The following is a 27145-nucleotide window of genomic DNA, read 5'->3' as shown; positions in this document are numbered from 1 at the left end:
ATGGTTTCATACTAAGTGTGTAAAGACATAAATGGCATAAAAGAAACATGTAAATAATGCTTAACTTTATTTTGCCTGAAATGAGAAGCTGCTCAGAATCATGGGAAAGAAAAAGATGACAAACATTTTACTTAAGACTGATTCAATTTTTTAACAGTTTGCTTCAAAATCAGTTCTACTCTTATTTTATCTTCCAAGCCTTATAACAAAACTTTTGCTAAATTCAATGCATAAGCTAATATAGTTTATACCTTAGAAAATGAAATAAAAGGAAACTATTTTCAAACACTATTTTATTTACAGATGTCTAAATATAGGAATTATTCCTAATTCAGGCAAAACAGCATTCCATCATTTTTTATAATATGTTAAATTAGTTTTAGAATTTTAACTCCCTGATCTGAATACAGATATCTAAATGATCCCCTCAAAGACTTCTCTATAAATTACTCAAAAGTAAGATAGGTCAATAATAGGTTTGAGTCCAAAAGAGCAATCACTAAATGCACAATTTTTACATGAAGCTTGTTAGTACCTTGATATATATGAAAGGTGTCTATCCTATGTCCACCCACCCCCCACTGAATGTACAGTCAATATTGTGATTGTATACTTCTAATATTTTACTTAGTAATGTATAACATAGTCAAGATACTGAATTGTAAAGATCATCTCAAGACAGAATTTATAACACTTTGTTTTACTTCTCTTGTTGTAAAATCACAAAATGGAATGTGCTCAGTGGTATCACAATTGTCTGGTCAAGAGTGTTTGTCAGGAATGTGGTAATGAGCATGACAAGTACGGTTGCTATGGAATCCAAATGATGCTAGAATGCAAGGGTGGACCTTCACTATTTACTCACAGGACTGCCATCAGGACCCGCAGGGCCTCTGTCTCCAAAGTCACCTGGAAAACCCTAACCCAAGGAAAGAGAAAGAAATGCTGTTAAAACCCAAATAAGGAATTCATCTTTGCTTTGTTTTCAGGTAAGGAACTTAGTAATTGGAAGTATTTATTTCCTAACCTATAAGTTGTAGTGCAACAAAAATGTGTATTTGTTTTGCATAAAACGTCACTGATTTTTAAGTACATAATTTTTATATTTTATAAAGATTACTTTACATGCCACAGAAAGATAAGCTGGAGGAAACAGAAATGTGTTCATCATTATATAAAGAATCACTGCATTAGAGGAAATACAATCAAGATTTCCAACTGACCAATTCATTAGTTACATCCACTATTTCATGTTGTTCGTATATACCCAGCACAGAAAATGAAATGGCTAATAACACTGAGCATAAGCTTAGTACACTTATCTTGTGCAAAAGGCTTTACGCACATTGTTACATATACACTACTTCATTCCATCTTCACAGCAGGTCAAATCAGTGAGTATAATATTCTCACTTTGCAGCTGAGGAAACTACAGTGTAAAAGAGTTAAGTCACTTGCACTTTCTAGTGAATGGGTGGGACCAAGATTTGAATGGATGCAGTCTGACTGCAGAGTCAGCTCTTTTTTACTGTCTATATGAATACTGTAACTCATCACTTCAAGATATGATCTAATATGTAAGAACGTCATTTAAGAAAAAGAAAAATGTCTATAAATATTACAAGTACAAAATGGGACGTCACTGAAATATAGCCTTCTTAAATGCCTACTGAGAATTCCATAGAGTAAAACTATTAAGGGCAGTAAATTAACATACTTTCTAATTATAACTTCTATTGTAAAATAATTACTTAGTTACTCTTACTTTACATATTAAAGATTTCACCAGTGATTTAGCACTGAGTTTATCAACTTTAAAGCTCACTTTTAAGAAGACTACTTTATGGGACTTCTCCAATGGCACAGATTTACAAGCTGGATTTAGAAAAGGCAGATGAACCAAAGATCAAATTGCCAACATCCAGTGGATTATAGAAAAGGCAAGAAAATTCCAGAAAAACATCTACTTCTGCTTTATGGATTATGCCAAAGCCTTTGACTGGGTGGATCACAATAAACTGGAAAATTCTTAAAGAGATGGGAATACCAGACCACCTTACCTACCTCCTGAGAAATCTGTATGCAGGTCAAGAAGCAACAGTTAGAACCAGACATGGAACAATGGACTGGTTCCAAATTGGGAAAGGAGTACGTCAAGGCTGCATATTGTCACCCTGCCTATTTATATGCAGAGTACATCATGAGAAATGCTGGGCTGGATGAAGCACAAGCTGGAATCAAGATTGCCAGGAGAAATATAAAAAACCTGATATGCATATGACACTACCCTTATGGCAGAAAGCAAAGAACTAAAGAGCCTCTTGAAGAAGGTGAAAGAGGAGAGAGAAAAAGTTGGCTTAAAATTCAACATTCAAAAAACAAAAATCATGGCATCCAGTCCCATCATTTAATGGCAAATAGATGGGGAAACAATGGAAGCAGTGAGGGACTTTATTTTGGGGAGCTCCAAAATCACTGCAGATGGTTACTACAGTCATGAAATTAAAAGATGCTTGCTCCCTGGAAGAAAAGCTATGACCCACGTAGGTAGCATATTAAAAAGCAGAGACATTATTTTGCCAACAAAGGTCCGTCTGATCAGGGCTATGGTTTTTCCAGTGGTCATGTATGGATGTGAGAGTTGGACTGTGAAGAAAGCTGAGCACCGAAGAATTGATGCTTTTGAACTGTGGTGTTGGAGAAGACTCTTGAGAGTCCCTTGGGCTGCAAGAGGATCAAACCAGTCCATCCTAAAGGAAATCAGTCCTGAATATTCATTGGAAGGACTGATGCTAAAGCTGAAGCTCCAATACTTTGGCCACCTGATGCAAAGGGCTGACTCACTAGAAAAGACCCTGATGCTGGGAAAGACTGAAGGCAGGAGCAGAAGGGGACAACAGAGGAGGAGATGGTTGGATGGCATCACCGACTCAGTGGACAAGAGTTTGAGCAAGTTCCGGGAAATGGTGAAGGACAGGGAGGCCTGGTGTGCTGCAGTCCATGGGGTCACAAAGTTGGGATACAACTGAGTGACTGAACAAGAACAACCAGTGGTGCAGTGGATAAGAACCTGCCTACCAATGCAGAGGACACCTGTTCAAGCCCTGGTCTGGGAAGATTACATGCCTCAGAGCAACTACTGGCACCACAACTACTGAACCCGAGGGCTGTAACTACTGAAGCCCACGCGCATGTTACCTGTGTTCTGTAACAAGAGAAGCCACCACAATGAGAAGCCTGCACACTGCATCAAAGAGTAGCCCCCACTCGTCACAACTAGAAAAAGCCCTCTCATAGCAACGAAGACCTAGTGCAACCAAAAATAAATTATTTTTTTAAAAAAGACTACAAAATGCTCTGTAAGACTTATTTCCAACAGTTTGATAGCATTCATTTATAAAAACTTGTAAGACTAACAAAAATAAAAGCACATTATTTGATTTTTTATAATCTTTTACTTAGGCAAGCCACTATTAAATATTATGTTTAATAAACTGCCAGAAATCACTGCTTCACTAATACAAACATGAATGGACTAAATTGAAAAGATGTTTTAAGAATGGGGGAAAAAAAGGTATGATGTTTCTAAGACACAGTCAATTCCTACTAGAAGCAGTTTCTCTTATTTTGTAATTAGAGGATAATGCAAAAATCATCTGTGTAGTCAAACATATTGCAGCTATACCCCCTTTAAAATCAGTTGAAATGCAGGCAGGGATTTGCTTTCATTGTCCTCGGAAGTCAAATGCTGTTGCCAACAAGCTTAAAAATCTACAATAAATCATACTGAATGGAATGATGTATTATGGGCATTTGAAAGTTTTTATGATGTACAAGTAATGGAAAGAGTAGAATTAAAAAACTGTAATAAATCTGAAGTATAAGAGACGATTGATATTTTTAGACAGATCCTAAGTAAGTTTTCCAGAAAACTCAGTGAATAACAAACAGTAGGGGACACACTGCATGATTCCACTGATATGAAATGTCCAGAACAAGTAAATCTACAGAGATAGAAAGTAGATTAGTGATTGCCTAAAGCTTGTGATGTGGTGAAGAACCGAGGGGTGACATCACATAGTTTCTTTCTGAGATAATGAAAATGTTCTAAACTTTGACAGTGTGATGGCTGCACAAGTCTGTGACTATACTAAAAACCACTGAATTGTATACTTTCAAGGGGCGAATGTATGTAAATTATATGTTAATAATTTTTTAAGTGCAATTGGTCTAAACAAGAAGCTAGATTGCTAAAATCATTTTTGGGGACTCATTCAGGATGCCCTGAAGATGTGATCTTTGAAACCCATTGGCCCCCTACCCTCATCCAGTGGGAGATGCCGCTCTCCAGTCCAGCCTCCCACATAACTAATGATTTCTCCCTGGGGAGAAGGGAGAGACCTGTGACTAGTTCTCCATTTATCACAAAGCCTGTATTCCCTACGACCAACATAAAAACAACAAAATAGGTACTTATGAATTTCAACTTCCTCTATTCTTCAACAATATATATAATAAATATTAGCTGCCCAATGTTACTTTGCCCCTGAAACAATTTAGTTGAACTGAAACTGTATCTACTTTTAAAAATTTTATGTATTATTTCTCCTCTCACCTTGCTACCCATTAAGCATTCCATTTCATTTTTTAATTTCTCTGTTCTAGATAGAAAAAATTTATTGTTTTTATCCATCTTATATATTGACCACTGTATTACCAATATTTGAAATAATTCCTATTACATCTAGACATTTTGTTTTATGAAATATAGTACAGTTAATGTCACAGAAAAGCATCATTTGGCTATATTGGTCATATATTTTCTTTTGAAGAAAATCATGCCAGTGTTTTATAATGTTGCATATGCCCCTGCTTGTTCATGCTTTAATCAGTTGTTATTTCAATTCTGCCAACTACATGCAAGTTTTTTTTTTCTTTTGTAATGCAGGAAGAGCTCTGAGTTCCTTTAATAAAATGAACCTGTTTGCAGCTACATTATCTCCATTGTTAAAAAAAAAAAAAAGGATCTGAAAGATTGATTGTGAAATATGGAACAATAGTGACATAACACTTTGCCTTTGAACTTAGCATACAGAGGAGTTTCTAGAGTGGTTTTTTCTCCTTGAAAAAATACATTGCAAAATGAAATAAATAATTTTCTCTCATACTTACTTTGTGGAAAATTATAACCACTAATTTAATCAAATTGAGTTTTCCTACCAAAGGATGTAATGGCCAATTTGCAGGTTATCATCCATAGGAAAGCTTGAGTTTTTGCCCTTTTTGCTCAACTTGCCAATTTCATAAATGGCAAGTTGGCTTAATGGCATTTTAGCATAAATGGCAATTTCTTATCATCTTCTAAATGGGCATGCCAGAGTTGCACTGTTGCTTCTATGAACATAATTCTCTTTCTTACATTTTTATTGTTTTGATCAGTTACACAATTTTATTTTGTAAAGATTTATTTTATAAGGGACTTCACTTGATCTCTTCAAGTTGTTCATTTCCACTGCTTGATCACTGCAGTGCATAGACTTTAAGGTGACGACTCATGATTCCTACCTCCTGGGGTCCACATCTTTGTCCAAACCCCTCCTTTGAGTGTGGTGGGCCTATGATTTGCTTCTTCTAACAACTAGAATACAGTAAAGATGATGGGATGTCACTGATGTGATTATGCTATACCACACACAAGTCCACTTTAGCAGTCTGGAGCTAGAATCTTCCCATGTGAGCTTGATGAAACAAGCAGCTGTGTTGGAGATGCCTACACGGCAGGGAACTATGAATGACCTCAAGGAACTGTGGCCAATTTATAGGACCTGAAGGTGGACTATATCACCTCCCCAAATAAAAAGAAAAGCAAAAAGCCAGAATCCTCAGTTCTACAACCTCAAGGAAAAAAATTCTTCTCACAACCTGAATGAGCTTGGAAGTGAACTCTTCTCAGCCAAGACTCCAGGAAATAATGCAGCAGCTGACACTGCGGCTTCATGACCCTCAGCAGAAGACCTACTGAAGTAGTATCTAGACGGTTGACCCATGAAAACTGTGAGATAATAAATGAGTATTATTTTAAGCTGCTACATTTGTGGTATTTATTATGTAGGAACAGATAGGAAACTTATACAAAATTGGTAATTAAGTCTACATTTTAGAGTATGCAGTCCTATTGCAAATTTTACTATGTGGTAATGCTCAATGTAAGACCACTTGCACTATTTCTAGATTTTAAAAATTTAAGTAAATAATCTGTTTGAAAAATTTCTACTGATTTTTATTTTCTATTGCAAATTATAAATAATGAATAATAATACTGGTTCAATAAATTTAAGATTTTAAATTTTCTTTAAAATTTTAATGTACTCTAATATCTATATTTTGAAATTTTCATTATTCTAGTATTTCCTATGCATCTAGTTGCCAATGTAAACAATTCTTATCCTGCTTCATGATTTCTGTGTCTATACCTAGGAAATACAAATTTAAGAGTAATATGAATTGTTTAATACTAAAAAATGCTTCTCAGTCTCTGGGTGCAACTACTACAAACACTGTACTAATTCTACTACTTCTGAAACCAAAAATCCGAGCGCAAAGAGAAGCAGGAAAATAGAAGGCTTGCATCACCAGGAAACAGTACTTCATTACACAAGATCCTATGGCATTCATGCTGAAAGGAGAATTAGATACATTAATTCATCTTTCCTCAACCTCAGTGCTTCTACTGGCTGCTCAGTCCTCATAATCTCAAGCAGTTTCCATGTTTCATTTTGACAGTGGTACCATCTACAAAACTTCATGGTATTCAGATGTGAAGTTATAGGCAAGATATGTGGAGAAGAATTTCTCTGAGGCTTTAATTTTATTAAAATACCTTGGTAGCCAGCCTCAGAGATGGATCCTCAGGCTTTTCACTGGTATCAATGCCCTTGTGTATCCCTTCCCATTTTGAATTCTGACTGGCCTATGTGACTAACAGAATATAGAAATGACAGTATGTGGCTTCCAAAGATACGTCACAAAAGGCACTACCCATTCATTTTGTTCTCATTAACCACTTGCTCTGGTGGAAGCTAACAGCCGTGCTGTAAAGACACACAGGACTTTCACTGCGGGCGCAGTGGATAAGAATCTGCCAGCCAGTGCGGAGGGCATGGGTTTGGTCCCTGGTCTAGGAATATTCCACATGCCATGGGACAAATGAGCCTATGCCTCACAACTACTGAGGCCACACTCGAGAGCCCAAGAGCCACAACCACTGAGCCCTCATGCCACAGCTGCTGAAGCCGGCACGCTCTAGAGCTCATGAGCGGCAACTACTAAGCCTGTGTGTCGCAAGTACTGAAGCTCACGAACCTAGAGCCTGGGCTCCACAAGAGAAGCCACCACAATGAGAAGCTCACACACTGCAAGGAAAGAGTAACTCCCACTTACCACAACTAGACAAAGCCCATGTGCAACAAGGAAGACTCAGCACAGCCAAAAATTAAAAAATAAATAAATAAATAAACATTTACCCAAAACAAGGACTTTCACGTTGCCATGTGGAGCTCCCCATGGGGAGGAAATGAGACTTCCCACCAGCCAGTGAGTGAGCCACCTTAATAATATCCTTCCGTCCCACTCAAGCCTTCAGACGGCTGGACCATCAGGTAGGATTGTATCCATGCTTAGGGCACAAGTCAGTTCAGTGGAGCCAGATCTATATGGTCAAATTCTGACTCCCTTATAGCTGTGGGTGACCTTGAACAAGTGACCCAGCCTCCCTGTGCTTATTTGCTTAAAAAACAGTGACTAGAGGGGCTCCTTGCTGTTCAGTGCTCAGTCATGTCCAACTCTTTGCAGCCTCAAGGATTGCAGGATGCCAGGCTTCCCTATCCTTCACTATCTCCCAGAGTTTGCTCAAACTCATGTCCACTGAGTCAGTGATGCCATCTAACCATCTCATCTTCTGTCACCCCTTCTCCTGCCCTCAATATTTACCAGTATCAGGCTCCTTTCCAGTAAGTCAGCTCTTCACATCAGGTGGCCAAAGTATTGGAGCTTCAGCAGAAGTAGCTGTCTTTCTGGAATTCCTTTTCCTTTTCTATGATCTAACAAATGTTCGTAATTTGACCTCTGGTTCCTCTGCCTTTTCTAAAACCAGCTTATACATTTGGAATTTCTCAGTTCATGTTCTGCTGAAGCCTAGCTTGAAGGATTTTGAGCATTACCTAGCTAGCAAATGTTGATTATAACCTCATATAAAACCCTAAACTAAACCAACTCAAAAAAGCCACTCCCAAATTCCTAACCCACAGAAACTATAAGAAATAATATACATGTATTGTTCTTTACACCTCGAACATGGAATAAGCAATAGGTACCTAATATGTAACAACAAAAATGGATGTCTAGGATTACAGGTCATACAATGCCAATGCTAAAGGCTGGATCCTGAATGATGGGGAACTCATGTGTGTGTGTTTCTTAATATACTTATTTTATTTGTTTTTGAAGTGCAGGGTCCTCTAAAATGCAGAACCCAGATCAAGCTTCTCTCTTGCTTGGGTCTGATGTTACTGTTCTCAAATATGGTAGTTATCAAACATTAAGAACAAAAGAAGTATTCTAGACTTGGTATGCCTGAATACATGTGTGGTGTTAATACCACAGATTACACATAGATATTATAATTGGTAATAAGCTAAGTATCATGAAACAGTGGAAAAGTTACTGCTTTTGGAATCTAGTAAGAGAGTTATTTTCCTAGTTCTACAGAGACATTAAAAAAATACTGAATATAAAACAACTAGAGAAAGATTAGAACTAAACCATAAAAATATTGATGACTATATTTATGGAATCAAAAAATAAAACCATTGCAAACTTTTTCTATTAAAGACTACAATGAACTGTGAACACATTTTACTCTTTCTAAAGAACAAATATTTAGAAAAAAGTTCAACTTAAAGTAGAGATAAATAAAAGTTATCATAAAAGATACATATACTAAACAGGTATTACTGATAAACAGGCACTACCAATAAAAACAGAAATTCAACTTTTTCCAAAATGAAGAAATAAAAAGAGAAGACTGCACTAAATTGTCTAGGAGTAAATATACTAAAATAAAACCTACCGGTCAAGTTTATACATGCTACACATGAATACATATTACCAGGAAATCCTGATAGTTTAAAGTCCTTTAAGGGCAAACACTATTACTGTAAGGAAAGTTAGAGTATAAAGTACTTGGTGATAATTCAGTCTTTGCCTCTTTCTTTTCCTCATAAGTAAAACAATTTGATCCACATTTCAAAGATAAACCATTCCCTAACAATTGAGACTAATTGTAAACTTAGGTAAGGATTTAAGGGGTTTTAGCCAAATTCTTGGAGATTTAGCATTAAATCAGGTTTTATTATTAACCTAGTTATGATCTGGGCCTCAGTTCTCAGACTGAAGTTCCTGTATTGTTGTTAAAGACTGGTTACCACTTGTACTCTAGTTTCAGGAATAAGAAACTGCCTTATTCTTGTATTCAAGAACCATTTCTGAGGCATAACAGTATCCCTCAGTCATAAAGGCCAACCTTATTCTTAAATTTTCCCACAAGGAGAATACAGACCATGAACCCAAGCCAAATCTCACTTCCATATTTGCACTCACATTTTCACATTCCTCATTTTGATAACCTACAAGACTCTCTTGAGTTCTCCCTGAAGTTATTCACCCTGAAAATAAATGCCTGACTGAATTTCCACTTATTGGTGTCATACCCCCATGAAATCATGCTCTGCCTGGACGTCCTCAAATTTACCAATTGTGTTCACTGGGCATCTCTCTTCTTGGTCAGTAACTGACCTGACTTTGAAGGTAGGTTTAATTCAAACTCCTGAGGTCTTCTTGTCAAGCTCATGCTCCACCACTAAGTCATACCCAACTCTTTGCAAACCCATGGACTGTAGCCTGCCAGGCTCCTCTGTCCCTGGGATTCTCAGGCAAGAATACTGGAGTGGGTAGCCATTCCCTTCTCCAGGGGATCTTCCCAACCCAGGGATTGAATTTGTGTTTCTGGCATCTCGTGCCTTGGAGGCAGATTCTTTGAACACTGAGCCACATAGGAAGCCCTCTTGTCAAGCTATAGTTAGTCAAGCCTACTTACTACAGCCTATCCCATTAAAGCAGAATCCAGAAAACACATTTTTTCCTGAAAGAGGTAGAATCACTAAAAAATTAGTGACAATTTTTTGTAGTGCTCTAGCAATATTAGTTCTTTCTCTATATATAAACTAACTCAAACTTTTCCTGGGACAAAGAAAACACTGACTCCAAATTCTCCATAAAATGTACGTATTTGAAACATGGCTTTGCAGTACGTATTTAAGATTGTTTGGGGCTAAAGAAAGAACTAATAACAGATGTCTAACAGAGGATTTTATATTCTGAAATTCTAACACTGGAGTTAGAAGCCAAAATACAGTTTACTTAAAATAGATTCTTCTAGCAGAAAGATGTCTGAGAAAAGAAGAGGAGACACTACTTTCTATACTTAGAAAAGTAAACATCTCTGAAGTCCCAGTGCCTAAGGGTGTTATTTTGCCCACTATTCTAGGCTGTGATACTTTGATGTTCATAGGAAGAAAACTGAGTACTCTTTTGCTTTTAATCAAACTTCAATTATAATATGATTTGATTATTTATAATCTATCATTATCAGATCTGAAAAAGTCCTTAGGAAAAAACCTCTATATTTTGACAGTGATTTTCTAGGTATTGTTGACAGCCAATCCAATCTCCAATATGTTATGTTCAATCCTGGAAAAGTCAGTTTGGGCACAGCTATTTTAGGTCATGGAGCTATATAAATTTGCTTCAACTTACTGTAAGAGACTACTGATTGAATCAATCTGTGAGCCCTGCAAAATGTTTTTTTTTTTAATAGAGCTGTAGAATTCCCTAACTGTGGCACTACAGAATGAAGTTTGGAAACTTTGCATTAAAAAGAGAGCTACTTGGAATTAGTAACATATATAAAATCCAGTCCCTTCATTTCATGGCAAGTAGAAGGGAAAAAGTAGAAGCAGTGACAGATCTTATTTTCTCGCACTCCAAAATCACTGTGGACAGTTACTAAAGCTATGAAATTAAAAGACATGTGCTTCTTGGGAGAAAAGCTATGACAAAACTAGACAGCATATTAAACAACAGAGACATCACTTTGCCAATAAAGGTCCATATAGTCAAAACTATGGTTTTTCTAGTAGTCATGTATGGATCTGAGAGTTGGACTTATAAAGAAAGTGGAGTGCTGAAGAATTGATGCTTTTGAACGATGGTATTGGAGAAGAGTCCCTTGGACTTCAAGGAGATCCGACCAGTCTATCCTAAAGAAAATCAGTCCTGAATATTCATTGGAAGAACTGATGCTGAAGCCCCAATACTTTGGCCACTTAATGACAAGAGCTGACTTACTGGAAAAGACCCTAATGCTGGTAAAGATTGAAGGCAAAAGGAGAAGGGGGCAGCAGAAGATGAGATGGTTAGATAGCATCACCAACTCAGTGGACATGAATTTGAGCAAACTTCAGGAGATAAGGGCAGGAGAGCCTGGCTTGCTGCACTCCATGGGGTCACAAAGAGTTGGACAGAATTTAGTGACTGAACAAGAACAATAAAATAAGAAGTTTAACACATATACATAAATCCTCTTTCCCTGTATTGCTCATTTTTTTAAACAGCATTCTTCTTTTCTATTATAAGTCAGTGGGTGGTATTATGCTTTTAAATAATTTGGTTCATATCATATGCTCCAAGAAGCTTCTCAAATAAAGACAGTAAGACATGCAAAACAGAACAGTAGCTCTATCACATTTAAGAGTCCCAGCTAATAAAGATTGTCTATCATCTTGTTTTTAAGATCTCTAATATTAACTGACAGTAAGGATTTTGATCCAATTGTGACACTGTAGAGAGTGCAGCAGGGAAGAAAAGGAAGATATAAGAACTATATTATCTCAATATCCAAAAGCATGAGTACACAAATGTTGACTAATATGTAAGTGATTACATGGGGTCTTTAAAAATAATTCTGATTGCTGCTGCTGCTGCTAAGTCGCTTTAGTCGTGTCCGACTCTGTGCAACCCCATAGACGGCAGCCCACTAGGCTCTCCCATCCCTGGGATTCTCCAGGCAAGAACACTGGATTGGGTTGCCATTCCCTTCTCCAAGACATGAAAGTGAAAAGTGAAGTGAAGTCGCTCAGTCATGTCCGACTCTTAGCGACCCCATGGACCGCAGCCTACCAGGCTCCTCCATCCATGGGATTTTCCAGGCAAGAGTACTGGAGTGGGTTGCCATTACCTTTTCCAAATTCTGATTAGGAAGTACCTAATACTAAGATCTTGAAATCAAAAGTAGTTTGGAAGAAAACCACTTCTCAAATGTCAACAATCTAAGCCTAAGGAGCAATGAATTTTTTAATAAAACAATTTTAACACAGCCTGATCCTAAAATACAACAAATTCCTTAAAAAAACAGTTTTTTATTTTTCCTGGTTGAAAAACCAAAAACATATTCTGTTACAAATAACAACTCTATCTGCAAACTGAATAAATACAATGTTTTATTTCGGGTGAAGATAGTTTTCTGGGAAAATTTAAAATGAAATAACTTTAAACAGAAACATTGATTTAAAAAAATACCAATATGAGGCTAAATAATAAATAATTCAAACAATCAAAATAACATGTTATTTTAAAATGTATCCATTCCAGTAGCATCATATAATATTTACACTATCTAGGAGAAGGTATCTCTTACTTGTAAGTCTATAATTTCATTAAAATAATACAGACATCACTAAGGAAGTTGGTTCACAACAACTTAATTCCATGCTTAGTGTTTACTCAGGGAAATAAGTGATTCTTTTGTGACCAGTATGGGCATATGATTTATAACAACATCTTCCCAAACTTAAGCTTAGCAATATTTTGACAATTTTGGACTGAACTTTTACCACTTCTCCATACATTTCTGTGGTATACACATATATGCCATGTCAATACATATACAGTTTCATACTTTTTAAATTACTCGTATTAAACATAGAGCTTTAGTACTCAGGATAAAAACCAATATAGTAATTCAAAGATCATATTTATAGTGACTTGAACTTGGATTTGGAAGTTTTCTATGCCTACTATCTTTACTATTTTGACTATCAGAATGTTTCTTATTTTATGAACTATGTTATGTAATTTAGTTTTACCAGTTTCTGGTAATTTTGAGACTTTAAAAATATAAATGCAATATGTTACATAAAATTTAAGGAATTATCTAAAAACAGTTACTATTCTACAAATTATATGCTATAACAATTACTTGACACTGAATCATGTCCAACAGGCACATGAAAAGATGTTCAAAATGTCTAATTAACAGAGAAATGTAAATCAAAACTACAATGAGGTATCACCTAACACCAGTCAGAATGGCCATCATCAAAAAGTCCACAAACAATAAACACTGGAGAGTGTGGAGAAAAGAAAACCTTCTGACACTGTTGATAAGAAGGTAAACTAGTGCAATCACTAAGGAGAACAGCATGGAAGTGCCTTAAAAAACAAAAATACAGTTACCATATGATCCAGCAACCCCACTCCTGGACATACATCCAAAAAAGATGAAAACTCTAATTCAAAAAGATACATGCACTCCAATGTTCATAGCAGCACTATTTACAATAGCCAAGACATGGAAGTAACCTAAATGTCCACTGACAAGGTGAATGGATAAAGATGTGATATGTATGTATGTATGAATGTGTTTGTATATATATATATATATATATATACACACACACAAATGCATACATGAATATAATGGAATACTAAGTGAAGTGAAGTGAAGTCACTCAGTCGTGTCCGACTCTTTGCGACCCCATGGACTAATGTAGCCCACCAGGCTCCTCCATCCATGGGATTCTCCAGGCAAGAATACTGGAGTGGGTTGCCATTTCCCTCTCCAGGGGATCTTCCTGACCCAGGGATCAAACCCAGGTCTCCCGCATTGTAGGCAGACGCTTTACTGTCTGAGCTACCAGGGAAGCAGTGTATAGCATAGGAATCTATAGTGAATATCTTATATTCTATAATGGAAAAGAATCTGAAAAAGAATATAGATATATATGTATACGTGAATCATTTTGCTATATACCTGAAACTAACACTGTAAATCTATTATACTTCAATTAAAAAATTGAATCATATTCTATCATATTCTATGTGCAAAGACTGGGTAATTGTATCTACATAAAACTAGAGGAAACAAGCTCATTTACAATGTAAGACTAATTAAATTAATTAGAAGGGAGTGGTGAATACAATAAGGTACATCTTATTCATACTTAAGGACAGTAAATGAAAAAACATGGGCTCAACATAGCTGTACCTTAATGAAGCATCAATCCACCCTTCTAAGTAGCTATGAAACCAGCAGAAAATTGCAAGTAACAGTCTTTGACATATGCAGAGCCAAAAATTTCTTAAATATAGATTCTTTTTAGATTTCAGCATTTCCAGGTTTTTGTATTTTCTTTCACGTGTATGCTTTCTGTCAGCTTTTTATGTTGGCCTGGATTGTTTAATTCTGCTTCTGTATTTGAATATCTACCTTACATGTAACAAATAGCATACATAATTTAATAAATTACCAAGAGATAATGGCCATGTTTGTATTAACATGGCTAATATTTTCCACATCAAAGAGATTAGAAATGGTATCAAAAGATATTTTCCATTTACTGTTATTAAAGTTGTAATAAGTAACCATTCTTCTCATGGAATTTTAATCATCTAAATTGAAATATGTGCCCCATGATACATAATACCCCATGCTAATATATTTGCTCTTACTTAATGTCAAAGCTATTTGAAGATGATGTTACTTAAAGTAAACAGAACATAGTGGAGCATTTATGCATAGGATAATATTCTGCAACAGTTGCTGAGGTCAATCTTGGCATAATTTTACTTGTGGTTGCAACTGTATCTTAGTTTTGAGTACAGTGATTTCCTCATAAACATGGTCAAATCACTTTTTTGGTTAAAAAGAAAAAGCACACACGACACAGTAAAACACTAGACAGATTTTCTATAAAAAATACCATTTAGGAAAATGGGATACATATGTTTTTTGAATACAATTTTTCCAAAGGTCTAAATCTCTTACAAAGGCATATATTTTTAAAGCAATAAAACTTCAAAAAATGTGTAATATAAAGAAGAGCACAATTTTAAAAAAAAGAACCCAGTGATCACTCCATTCACTATTTTTCCACAATTTTCTTAAACTCCTCTTTCGAACTCAATGGCATATTAGATAATTTTATAATTCCCTATGGAGTAAGAAACCAGAAGTTATTTACAAACCTCCATGGACAATTATACAGTTCATTATGGAGTAGGAAAGTGAATAATACTCATACATTATCAAGATTAAGTTAAAATCTATATAAGACCAGCTAAATTAATAAAGATGGTAGCCACTTAAGTGATGTAACACTGAGACTCTGAGAAAATATTTTCTCAGCAATACCTAAAATTTCACCATTAAAGATTACTTATTTTGCCTTGAACTATTTTTAAAATATAATTATTAATAGGTAAGTTGGCTTACAGCTCAACATTCAGAAAACTAAGATCACGGCATCCGGTCCCATCACTTCATGGCAAACAGATGGAGAAACAGGGGAAACAGTGTCAGACTTTATTTTTTCGGGCTCCAAAATCACTGCAGATGGTGACTGCAGCCATGAAATTAAAAGACGCTTACTGCTTGGAAGGAAAGTTATGACCAACCTAGATAGCATATTAAAAAGCAAAGACATTACTTTGCCAACAAAAGTCCGTCTAGTCAAAGTTATGGTTTTTCCAGTGGTCATGTATGGATGTGAGAGTTGGACTGTGAAGAAAGCTGAGTGCCGAAGAATTGATGCTTTTGAACTGTAGTGTTGAAGACTCTTGAGAGTCCCTTGGACTGCAAGGAGATCCAACCAGTGCATCCTAAATGAGATCAGCCCTGGGTGTTCATTGGAAGGACTGATGTTGAAGCTGAAACTCCAGTACTTTGGCCACCTCATGCAAAGAGTTGACTCATTGGAAAAGACCCTGGTGCTGGGAGGGATTGGGGGCAGGAAGAGAAGGGGACGACAGAGGATGAGATGGCTGGATGGTATCACCGACTCGATGGACATGAGTCTGAGTAAACTCCGGGAGTTGGTGATGGACAGGGAGGCCTGGCGTTCTGTGATTCATGGCATAGCAAAGAGTCGGACACGACTGAGCGACTGAACTGAACTGAGCTGAAGGTAACAGTTTAAGCACTGGAAGTAATATAGTAGCATAAGTAAATTAATTGGTTCTTTTACTGACAGCATACTTTGCTGGGGGATGGATGAAAAAAAATTAGACATAAAATGGAGAAGACAAGAATAAAGAAGATAAACTTTACCTAATACAAATTTTGAGCCAGCATATATCTGCATATTTAGATTAGAATTTTGACACATGAGAGGTATTTCTGATGGAGTATGTGTATGAGGGATAAACTGTAAAGAAATAATATGCTTGCGGATAAAAAATGGTGATGATGGTAATGGTGATGGTACAGCTTCTGCTGTTATAATTGTAACAAGATTAGCTTTAATGTTGAATGTAATTGCAAGAAAACAAAATGATTGCCTCACTTTTTATTTCTTAGTTTCACAAGTTTGTCTTAATATATTAAACTCATTAAAGTGAAACTTTAAGTTTATTATTTTGGCCTTATGTTATAAAAAAATAAATCGTGTTCTTCTAAGTAGTAGGTGGTAGAAGACAGACAGTAGAAATATCTAAGTAGTAAGAAAAAGGCTGCTGGATTTATATTCAAAGGAGCTGGGTTCAATTCTTTATTTTACCACTTATAACTATGTGATCCTGAGCAAGACTTTTAATATCACTGGCCTTGTTCTCCTCACCCATATAATGGTGACACTGACCTATTCTAATCTATAAGAAATAACACAAAGCTCAAAGAATACAATTCTTTAAAAGGATATGAATATTCTGGTAAGATTGCAATCCTTTAGCATTACAAGTAAGATTTTAATTACTAGGTTGGCCAAAAGGTTGGTTTGATTTTTTTCCCTAACAATGTAGAGAAAAAACCTGAATGAACTTTTGGGCCAACCCAATATTTACATCAAAATTTTAGAAAAGAAGTTATGAAAGACAATTTTCTTCCTCATAGAATACAGAGCACAGTGTAGCACACAATGTCTTATCTTAATAAATATCTGAATTGCAATAAAAACAGCACAAGTGAAAAGCGGGTGGCTAATTAGCTATCTGGACTTCCCTCATGGCTCAGATGGTAAAGAATCTGCCTGCAATGCAGGAGACCCGGGTTCAGTATTTGGGTTGGGAAGATCCCATGGAGAAGGGAATGGCAACCCACTCCAGTAGCCTTGCCTGGAGAATCCCATGTACAGAGGAGCATGGCAGGATCCATGTGGTTGCAAGGAATAGGACACAACTGAGTCACTAACACCGTGTACAAATTAGCTATACCAACACAGACAGGATAACCCAAGAAGACTTCTCCGAACCACAACTTTCTCACTTGTTAAATATAGGGGTACTAGATAATGTCACAATTTTTAACCATCTCTTAAATTATATTATCAGGCAAAATTCACTTGATTTTTTAAAAAATCTAAATATATAAGAACCTAGTTTCTGAGCTAGCATCTCAAATAGTCATTTTAAAAAGCCCTAAAGCAGAAGGGTGAGTAATGCTGTTATTAGTGTGCTAAATTGTCCATGTATTTTCTGTAACATTTTAATTTTAGGACCTTCTCATAAGACTTCCCTCGTAGCTCAGTTGGTAAAGAATCCACCTGCAATGCACAAGTCCGCCTGCAATGCAGGAGACCGAGGTTCAATTCCTGAGCCCAGAAGATTCCCTGGAGAAGGAAATGGCAACCCACTCCAGTATTCCTGCCTGGAAAATCCCATAGACAGAGGAGCCTGGCAGGCTACAGTCCATGGGGTCTCAAGAGTTGGACATGACTTAGCGACTAAACACCACCGTAAGGATAAAGGTCTCTTCCAGTGGTATAGTAAATGGGTTAGAAGTGTTAAATTCCAAGTTACTTTTTAATCTAAATACTTCTTCATATTCTCAGGTATTATTGGATAGGCTGTTAAAGTGGCAAAATTTAAACTGTTGAATGAGATGGATTATGGATGACAAGAATAACAGCTAGCTTAACAGGTGAGAAACATACATATAATTAGATTATATTCCTCTAAACCAAACCTCATAAAACAAGAATCTAATTACCTGTCTTCCCTTAAGCCCCCTCTTTCCACGGATCCCAGGAACACCCTAGAATGTAAAAAAGTCAAAACTAAATACTTATTCCTTTTTTTGATTGGGTTGTTTCTTTTTACATTGGGTTGCATAAACCATTTTTATATTTTAGATATTATTAACTCCTTGTCAGTCATATCATTTGAAAACATTATCTCCCATTCAATAGGTTGTCTCTTCTATTTGTTGATGGTTTCCTACACTATACAAAAGCCTGTATGTTTAATTAAGTCCATTCATTTATTTTTGCTTTAATTTCTTTTCCCTTAAGAGACAGATCCCCCAAAATACTGCTATGATTTATGACAAAGAGTGTTCTACTTATGTAGAACACTTATGGGTACTTATGTACCCATCTAAGAGTTTTATAGTTCCAAGTTTTACATTTTGGTCTTTAATCCATTTTGAGTTTATTTTTGTGAATGGTGTAAGGAAATGTTCTAATTTCATTCTTTTACATGTAGCTTCCCACCAGCATCCAAAGACATACAGTTATCTAAGAAGCACATGAAGAGATGCTATATACTGCTAATTATTAGAGAAATGCAAATCAAAACTACATGAGCTATCACCTCACACCTGTCAGAATGGCCACCAATGTTGGTACAAAAACAACACAAACAACAAATGTTGGCAAGGACATGGAAGAAAGGGAACGCTTCTACACTGTTGGTGGGAGTATAAACCGACACAGCCACTATGGAAAACAGTAATGGGGTTCCTAAAAAAACTAAAAACAGAACTACATATGATTCAGCAGTTTGGGAATCACTAACCTGGGAAACACTAATTTGAAAAGACATCTTCATACCAGCACTATTTACAATAGCCAAGACATGGAAGCAACCCCAGGGTCCATAAACAGATGAATGGATAAATATATCTGTGTGTACATATATATAAATACACATATATTATGTGTGTGTATGTATGCATGTGTAATATTATAGATCCATAAAAAATTAAATTCTGACATCTGCAGCAGTGGATGGATTTAGAGAATATTATGATTAGTAAAATAAGTCAGAGAAAGATGAATACAGCATAATATTCCACTTATATGTAGAATCTAAAAAAATAAAACACACAAATATAAACAGCAAAACAGAAATAGACTCACAGATACAGAAAACAAACTAGTGGTTATTCATGGAGAGAGGGAAGGGGGGAGGGGCAAGATAGGGGTATGGGATGAAGAGATAAAAATTAGTATGTTTAAAATACCTAAGCACTAGGGAATATACTCTCTGGCACAGGGAAGTATAGCCATTATTTTGTAATGACTTAATGGAGAATAATCCATCAAAATATTGAACCAAGATGCTGTGTACCTAAAATATTGTAAAATCAGCTATACTTCAAAAAAGTAAATATTTATCAAATCAATGAGTTATTTTTTCTAAATGCCAATTTATGGAGTATGACAAAGAGAAAAATACATTATATTTTAAACTGCAGTGATATTTAGAAGAGTGTCAATATACTAATTTAATTCAAGTGGCCCCTTTTCTTCTTCGTAACAAAACCTTGATTTTATTCAGAAATCCATCCCATCTGTATTTCCAAATGGGATCCTGCCATTGCTCTGGTGATAATTATTTGTCCAGAGGTAGTATGCAACCAAAGTTGGTACAATCAGACAAACAGGAGTCTTATTTTCTGTACCCAGCAGACAATTACCGCCTGTCTCCCTGTTTCTCTGGCTGAATAAACAAAGGCATATTTAGCCCTTGCATTGGGAATCTTACAATCATATGAGAAATCAGTCTTATGATAAAGCCAACATTGGTTAAGGCAAAGTGGAGAAAATGATGATCTCATTGTGCTCACAGGATCACACTGTACCTAGATTTCACCTAAGTGGTGGCAGGAGACAGTACTCAAGTACTCAGGTTTTAGAGCTAGAATATCTATGTTTAAATTCTCATTCTATTATCTGTGTATAGTCTTAGGTAAATCTCTCTGGGTGCCTCATTTTCTTCATCTATAGTGAGAATTACAAGACTGTCTCACTGGGTATTGCAAGATTAAATGAATAAATATGAAGTATTTACATAGTGACTTGCATATATATAACCATTACAATAAATCATTTGCTGTTATCATCATTTATTTAAAATCTCCTCATTTTGAAGGCAGTTTGAAATGAAATTTTTTGTCATTTGTAACCTAAAGCATACTTATTGATACAATCCCTTGAGATATAATCACTTTCATAAGCCCTTGAGACTAAGAAATCTGTCAGAACTATGTAGCCTGGGGTTTTTGTATATGCAGGTAAGTTACCAGATATCAATGGTTGAAGTAACCCATTTACTTTCAGCTGAACAGTGGTTGACAAAAATATTCATCTAATATCTCTACTGAAAAAAAAAGAGCTCAAAGGTGAGCAAGAGGACATTGTGCCTACTGATGGTCAGTATCACTGGGGTCCTTAAATCCAAGATGATGACATTTTTCAAGAACATATAACTTTGGTTTATTTAGTACATCAATTACTAGAAATAAGTTCATGCCAACAGGTCTGGAAAGGACTGCATCATAAGCAGCAGAGTTATTAATAATGTAAACTGTATACAGTAAGTCCCCTACATATGAACCTTCAAGTTGCAAACTTTCAAAGATGTAAATGTGCATCTGGTTCCAACAAGGAACCAAAACCTATGCCATCAACATCAGTCATGAGAGAAGCCACAGCTTGCCCTTGATCTCCTACTGCTGATGACCTTCAGCTCTGCCATCTCCCACCTCTTCTCCCTCCTCCAGCCAGTAATTCTTCTTGCCTGTTCATTCTATGCCAGGCCTGTACACCAGTTGTTGTACTGGATGACTATATTTTTCAAGGTACAGTACTGTAAAGATTAAAACTCTTTTGTGTTTGTTTTAATGTATTATTTGTGTGAAACGTATTAAAAACCGATTATAGAAAAAAAAAAAAAAAACGATTACAGTACAGTACTATACAGCTGACTGTGTTAGTTGGGTACCTAGGCTAACTCTGTTGGATTTACAAACAAACTGTATTTACCGAACAGCACTCTTTTCTAGGTAGGGGACAAACCGTGACTCCTTTGGGTCAATAAGAAGCAGTTCAATTCTTTGCATGATAGAATGAAAACATCGTCTAATTTTTCTTAAAGCTGGCTTGTTTCACTCAGTAAGATTACCTGACATCTGGGTTTATCAGCACTGTTATACTTTACCCTAAGTATACCACATTATAAATAATATTTGAAGGAAACAGACTTACTCTTTCTCCTTCAGGTCCCAGTTGTCCTACTTCTCCAGGAGAGCCAATGAAACCCTTAAAGAAATCAAACAATCTTTATATTATCTCATTTAAATAGTCACCCTTAAGTATATAATTCTAAATTGAGATACTTAAAATGTATTCATTATAAGGCTTAACAGTATAATAACCTTGTTGCTTTTTTTCCTAAAAGTTACAGATCCATCTTTTCATTTAAAAAAAAAGTCAGAAATATAATTTAGACAAATATAATTTAGGCTCATAAAAATCAACAAGCCCAAGTTAGTTTCTACACTGAATATTACAAAGGGCAGAAAATACAGATATACAATTAACTAAAATGTAAGGCAGAAAGGAGGTATCCAAGAACAAGAAATATGGAGGAGGGAGAGAGTCATTCCAATGTGGCAGGAGGTAAAGACAATCAAAGAAGATTTCAAAGAAGCCTGGCACTTGAGATAGGCCTACAGAGTGGGTAACATATTGATAAGCAGATAATGGAGCAAGAACACTACAGGCAGAACCTCAGTAAGCAGATACAAGACAGAGAGGACTACAGGAGTGCTTGTAAATGGTTAACTGACAGCTTCTTATGAGTGAGGCGCTTTGGAGAAAAGCAGCCCCACACTGCCTTCATGGAGGTTCCCACTGGTCTGAGAAACAAGGGCTGCATCTAAGTAACAATGCAGGCTACTCTGTAGTACCACACCTTAGTTACACCTCACCTGTGGCAAATAATAACCTGTTTCATCAATTTAATGAATCAAGTGTATGGTAGTTTAGAGAACAGATTAAGGAAAGCCTTAAATTTCAGCCTAAGAATTTTAGACTTTACATTTTAGATAACTGGAAACTACTGGACATTGGGGGAGTATGGTAATGACCTGATCTTAAGCTGTTTCTCTAAAATATTAAGCTGTTGATAGAATATAGAATATACTCCAGACAGGAAACACTGAACGTAGGAAATCTTGTTAGAATACAGCTGCAATGGTCCATATTTGAAAGAACATGAATCTTGGTCACTGATGCACAAAACATGATTTTAGTGCCCTGTGTGCGCCAGGAATTGGGATTATAAAAATGAATATGAAAATCAGTGTCCTCGAGAAGCTGACAGTTTATTAGGAAGAAGTCATACAAATAACTGTCATATCATAAAATAACTGTGACATGATTATGTGACAGGTGATAAGATAAACACAAACGGAAACTTTGACTGGCAGAATAACCAATACTGTCTAGAGGGAAGGTTTAGGAAAGCTTTGCAGAGGAGGCAACTTTTGAGCTGAGTCTTGAAGGATAGGAAAGGCATTCCATGCAGGTGAAAAATAGTTGGGTGTTACCATGGTAGGATGAACCTTTTTCTTTGACAAGGAAAAACACCTTTTTGAACAAGCAACAAATAAGAGAAAAGATAATTGGTTTCCTTCTACTTAACTTTAATGATAATATATCTATAATTCGTTTGCTTAAAAGTCAAGCATCTGGAGTATAGAGAAACTTTCCTTAAAAATGAAGCATCCAAAAGTATTTCTGATTACCAAAACATTTAGAATTATGATGGCAAGCTACATGTATTTCAGAATCATCAGCTACAGATGGTCTCAAATTTAAAAACAGTTAACTTTTACTTTTAACATACACAACTGAAATTTTGCTTATAAATAAAAAGAACAAACACTCAACTCAGCTGAAAACTCAGGAGCTGAAAAGTCAGACCTCTACTTAACACAGTCTGCACAGAACCAGCACAACATTTTAGAAATAAAGATTTTAAAGGGAACAATGCTATGCATCATTATGTAGGTGTTTCAGAAAAGTTTCTTGATAATTATTATAATAATTATAACAGAAATAAAATGTCAGCAGCATCCAACAAAGAAATCACATGGGTTTGTCATCATTCTAAAAACTACCACTAAACTGGAGTTTAGGGTGTAAACAAGGAGCACAAAAAAAATAATACTAATACACATGGCTTTGCTTCTTGGATTGAAGTTTGTATATCCAAACAGAGGCAATTCTGTATTGTGTAAGACAGAGGCAATTCTGTCACCATCAGGGCAAATAAAAACATCAGGAGAGGTTTACATACTTCTACTTTTTGAGATACCTGGCCAGTTATTACACAAAGAGATACTAAAGGAGGGCTGCAAAATGATTTCAAACATTCATATTTTAAAAATAATTATTTTAACACCAGAAAATGCAACCAAATAGGGAGATTCAAAAGATAATTTATCACATGACTTATAAAAATATTAATTTACAGTATATAGCATGTGGTATTATCCAGTAATAGGACACAAATTAAATAAAAAACATAATCCTGTCAGTGTATATTTGTTTTGAACAAATTTTGTTTTTTGAACATTTGTAGTTATTAATAATATCAAAGTTTACGTTTGGACTCTTTGTGAATATGAAACCTAGAGAAATGGCTCTGCTGACTCTTCCCTCACTCCCAAAGGAAAATGAAAGGATTAAATCAATTAAATTAGTCAGAAAAGGATTAGTTTTTTTTTTTTTTAATGCTTTCATGAAGTTGCCATCAAAACATAAAAAAAATTAAAAAGGGTTACACCCTAGAGAGTAATTTTCAACACAAATGGGGGAAAAAGGAACAAAAGGATAGATAATATGATACAAAAATGACACAAAGGAGAACTTAGAAAAGTTAAAGGAATCACAGGAGCAAGATGAGAAAATGTAGTAAAAGAAAACGGCACAGCGCCAAATAACAGGTCTACAACTTTAGCTCACACACACAAGTAACTCCCAGATTCCAGAAAAATGATAAAATCTGCAGAGAAAGTGCATGCCATGTGGTAGGCACTGTGCTTTAGGAGTATTAAGCTCAGGTAGTTCTCATAAGCACCTAGAGGTAGGTTTCATTTTCACCTTTTAATAAGTTAAGAAAAATGAGACACAGAAGAGATTAATGGCATCGAAAGTCACAAAGCAAGTAAATGAGGGGTTGGTGGTGGGGGGGAAGCAGTCTTGTCTAACTCCAAAGCCTATGTTCTTATCCAGTAATCTCTCCTTGTTTTCCAAATCCAAGTAAGTATGTGCGTTCAGTGTAGCTTTAATAAAATATACATCACTTTTCCCCATTATATTTTCACTTAGTGCAAGGGTAGAGACAGCACAGCATAGTGGAAGAGTACAGAGCTAAAGGTGAGAAGATGTTGGTTTGAGTTCTGCTACGACTAGATCAAACCATGTCATTTCCACAGCTGACTGTTTTCTCATCTGTAAAATGGAGACAATATATGTGTTCTCCTACTTCACAGGATTGATCGCAAAATTTAAGAAGAAAATACACATGAAATATTTGAAAATGTTTAAGAATTTTTTAAAAATTAAGGCATCATTATAGCACATACATTAAAACACATGTTTTCTGGCTACATGGAGCTACTGACGGGCAGGTACCTGCTAGTCAGGGCCTGAGAAAACGTGATCCACTGGAGAAGTGAATGGCAAACCAATTCAGTATTCTTGCCTTAAGAACCCCATGAACACAATGAAAAGGTAAAAGTATATGACACCAGAAGATGAGCCCCCCAGGTTGGTAGGTGTCCAACAGGCAACGGGGGAAGAGCAGAGAAATAGCTTTGGAAAGAATGAAGAGGCTGGGCAAAAGCAGAAATGTTGCTCAGCTGTGGATATGTCTGGTGGTTAAAGTAAAGTCCAATGCTGTAAAGAACAATACTGCATAGGAACCTGGAATGTTAGGCCCATAAATCAAGGAAAATTGGATGTGGTCAAGTAGGAGATGGCAAGAGTGAACATTGACATTCTAGAAATCAGTGAACTTAAATAGACGAGAATGGGCGAATTTAATTCAAATGATCATTATATCGTCTACTGTGGATAAGAATACCTTAGAAGAAATGGAGGAGCCCTCATAGTCAAAAAGAGAATCTGAAATGCAGTACTTGAGTGCAGTCTCAAAAACGACAGAATGATCTCTGTTCATATCCAAGGCAAACCATTCAACATCACAGTAATCCAAGCCTATGCCCCAACCACTAATGCCAAAGAAGTTGAAGTGGAACAGTTCTATGAAGACCTACAAGACCTTCTAGAACTACCAACAAAAAATGATGCCCTTTTCATCATAGGGGACTGGAATGCAAACGTAGGAAGCCAAGAGACACATGGAGTAACAGGCAAGCTTGGCCTTAGAGTACAAAATGAAGCAGGGCAAAGGCTAACAGAGTTTTGCCAGGAGAACACACTTGTCAGAGCAAACACTCTCTGCCAACAATACAAGAGACAACTCTATACATAGGTGTCATCGGACGGTGAATACCAAAATCAGATTGATTATATTCTTTGCAGCTGAATATGGAGAAACTAGACACAGTCAGCAAAAACAAAACCTGGGAATGACTGTGACTCAGATCATGAGCTCCTTATTGCAAATACAGACTTAAATTGAAGAAAGGAGGGAGACCACTAGACCATTCAGGTATGACCTAAATCAAACCCCTTATGAATATACAGTGTAGGTGACAAACAGATCCAAGGGATTAGATCTAGTAGATGGAGGACCAGAAGAACTATGGATAGAGGTTTGCAACACTGTTCAGGAGGTGATCAAAAACATCCCCAAGAAAAAGAAATGCAAAAAGGCAAAATGGTTGTCTGAGGAGGCGTTACAAACAGCTGAGAAAAGAAGAGAAGAGAAAGGCAAGGAGAAAGCGAAAGATATACCCAACTGAGTTCCAGAGTTCCAGAGAATAGCAAGAAAAGATAACAAAGGCTTAAGTGAACAATGCAAAGAAATAAAGGAAAATGCTGGACTGGGAAAGACTAGAAATCTCTTCAAGAAAATTGTAGATACCAAGGGAATACTTTACGCAAAGATGGGAACAATAAAGGACAGAAATGGCAGGAATACACAGGAGAACTACATAAAAAAATATCTTAATGACCCAGATGGAGAAGGAAATGGCAACCCACTCCAGTTTTTTTGCCTGGAGAATCCCAGGGATGGAGGAGCCTGGTGGGCTGCCATCTGTGGGGGTGCACAGAGTCGGACACAACTGAAGTTACTTAGCAGCCACAACAGCAATGACCCAGATAACCACAAAATGGTGTGGTCACTCACCTAGAGCCAGATAGCCTGGAATGTGAAGTTCAGTGGCCCTAGGAAACATCACTACGAATAAAGCCAGTAGAGGTGATGGAATTCCAAATGAACTATTGCAAATTCTAAAAGATGATGCTGTTAAAGTGCTTCACTCAATATGCCAACAGATTTGGAAAACTCAGCAGTGACCACACGACTGGAAAAGGTCAGTTTTCATTCCAGTTCCAAAGGAAGGCAATGTCAAAAAATGTTCAAACTACTGTACAATTGCACTCATTTCACATGCTAGCAAAGTAATGCTCAAAATCCTTCAGCTAGGCTTATGCAGTATGTGAACCATGAACTTCCAGATGTTCAAGGTGTATTTAAAAAAGGCAGAGGAATC

General features: G+C 36.3%; 1 protein-coding gene across 1 annotated transcript in view; it reads right to left on the bottom strand.

Annotated features, from left to right (window-relative positions):
• COL24A1 (collagen type XXIV alpha 1 chain) overlaps nt 1-27145 on the bottom strand; it is a 368161-nt gene that overhangs the window by 243818 nt on the left and 97198 nt on the right. Inside the window, exons 12-14 of the mRNA XM_061121489.1 lie at nt 21657-21710; nt 18377-18421; nt 866-919 (exon numbers count right to left, since the gene is read on the bottom strand). Coding sequence (XP_060977472.1) covers nt 866-919; nt 18377-18421; nt 21657-21710 — 153 coding nt within the window. The remainder of the gene's footprint in view (nt 1-865; nt 920-18376; nt 18422-21656; nt 21711-27145) is intronic.

Source organism: Dama dama, chromosome 20 (assembly GCF_033118175.1).
Source record: "Dama dama isolate Ldn47 chromosome 20, ASM3311817v1, whole genome shotgun sequence".
Taxonomy (NCBI): Eukaryota; Metazoa; Chordata; class Mammalia; order Artiodactyla; family Cervidae; genus Dama; species Dama dama.
This window is presented reverse-complemented; position numbering and strand designations above follow the sequence as displayed.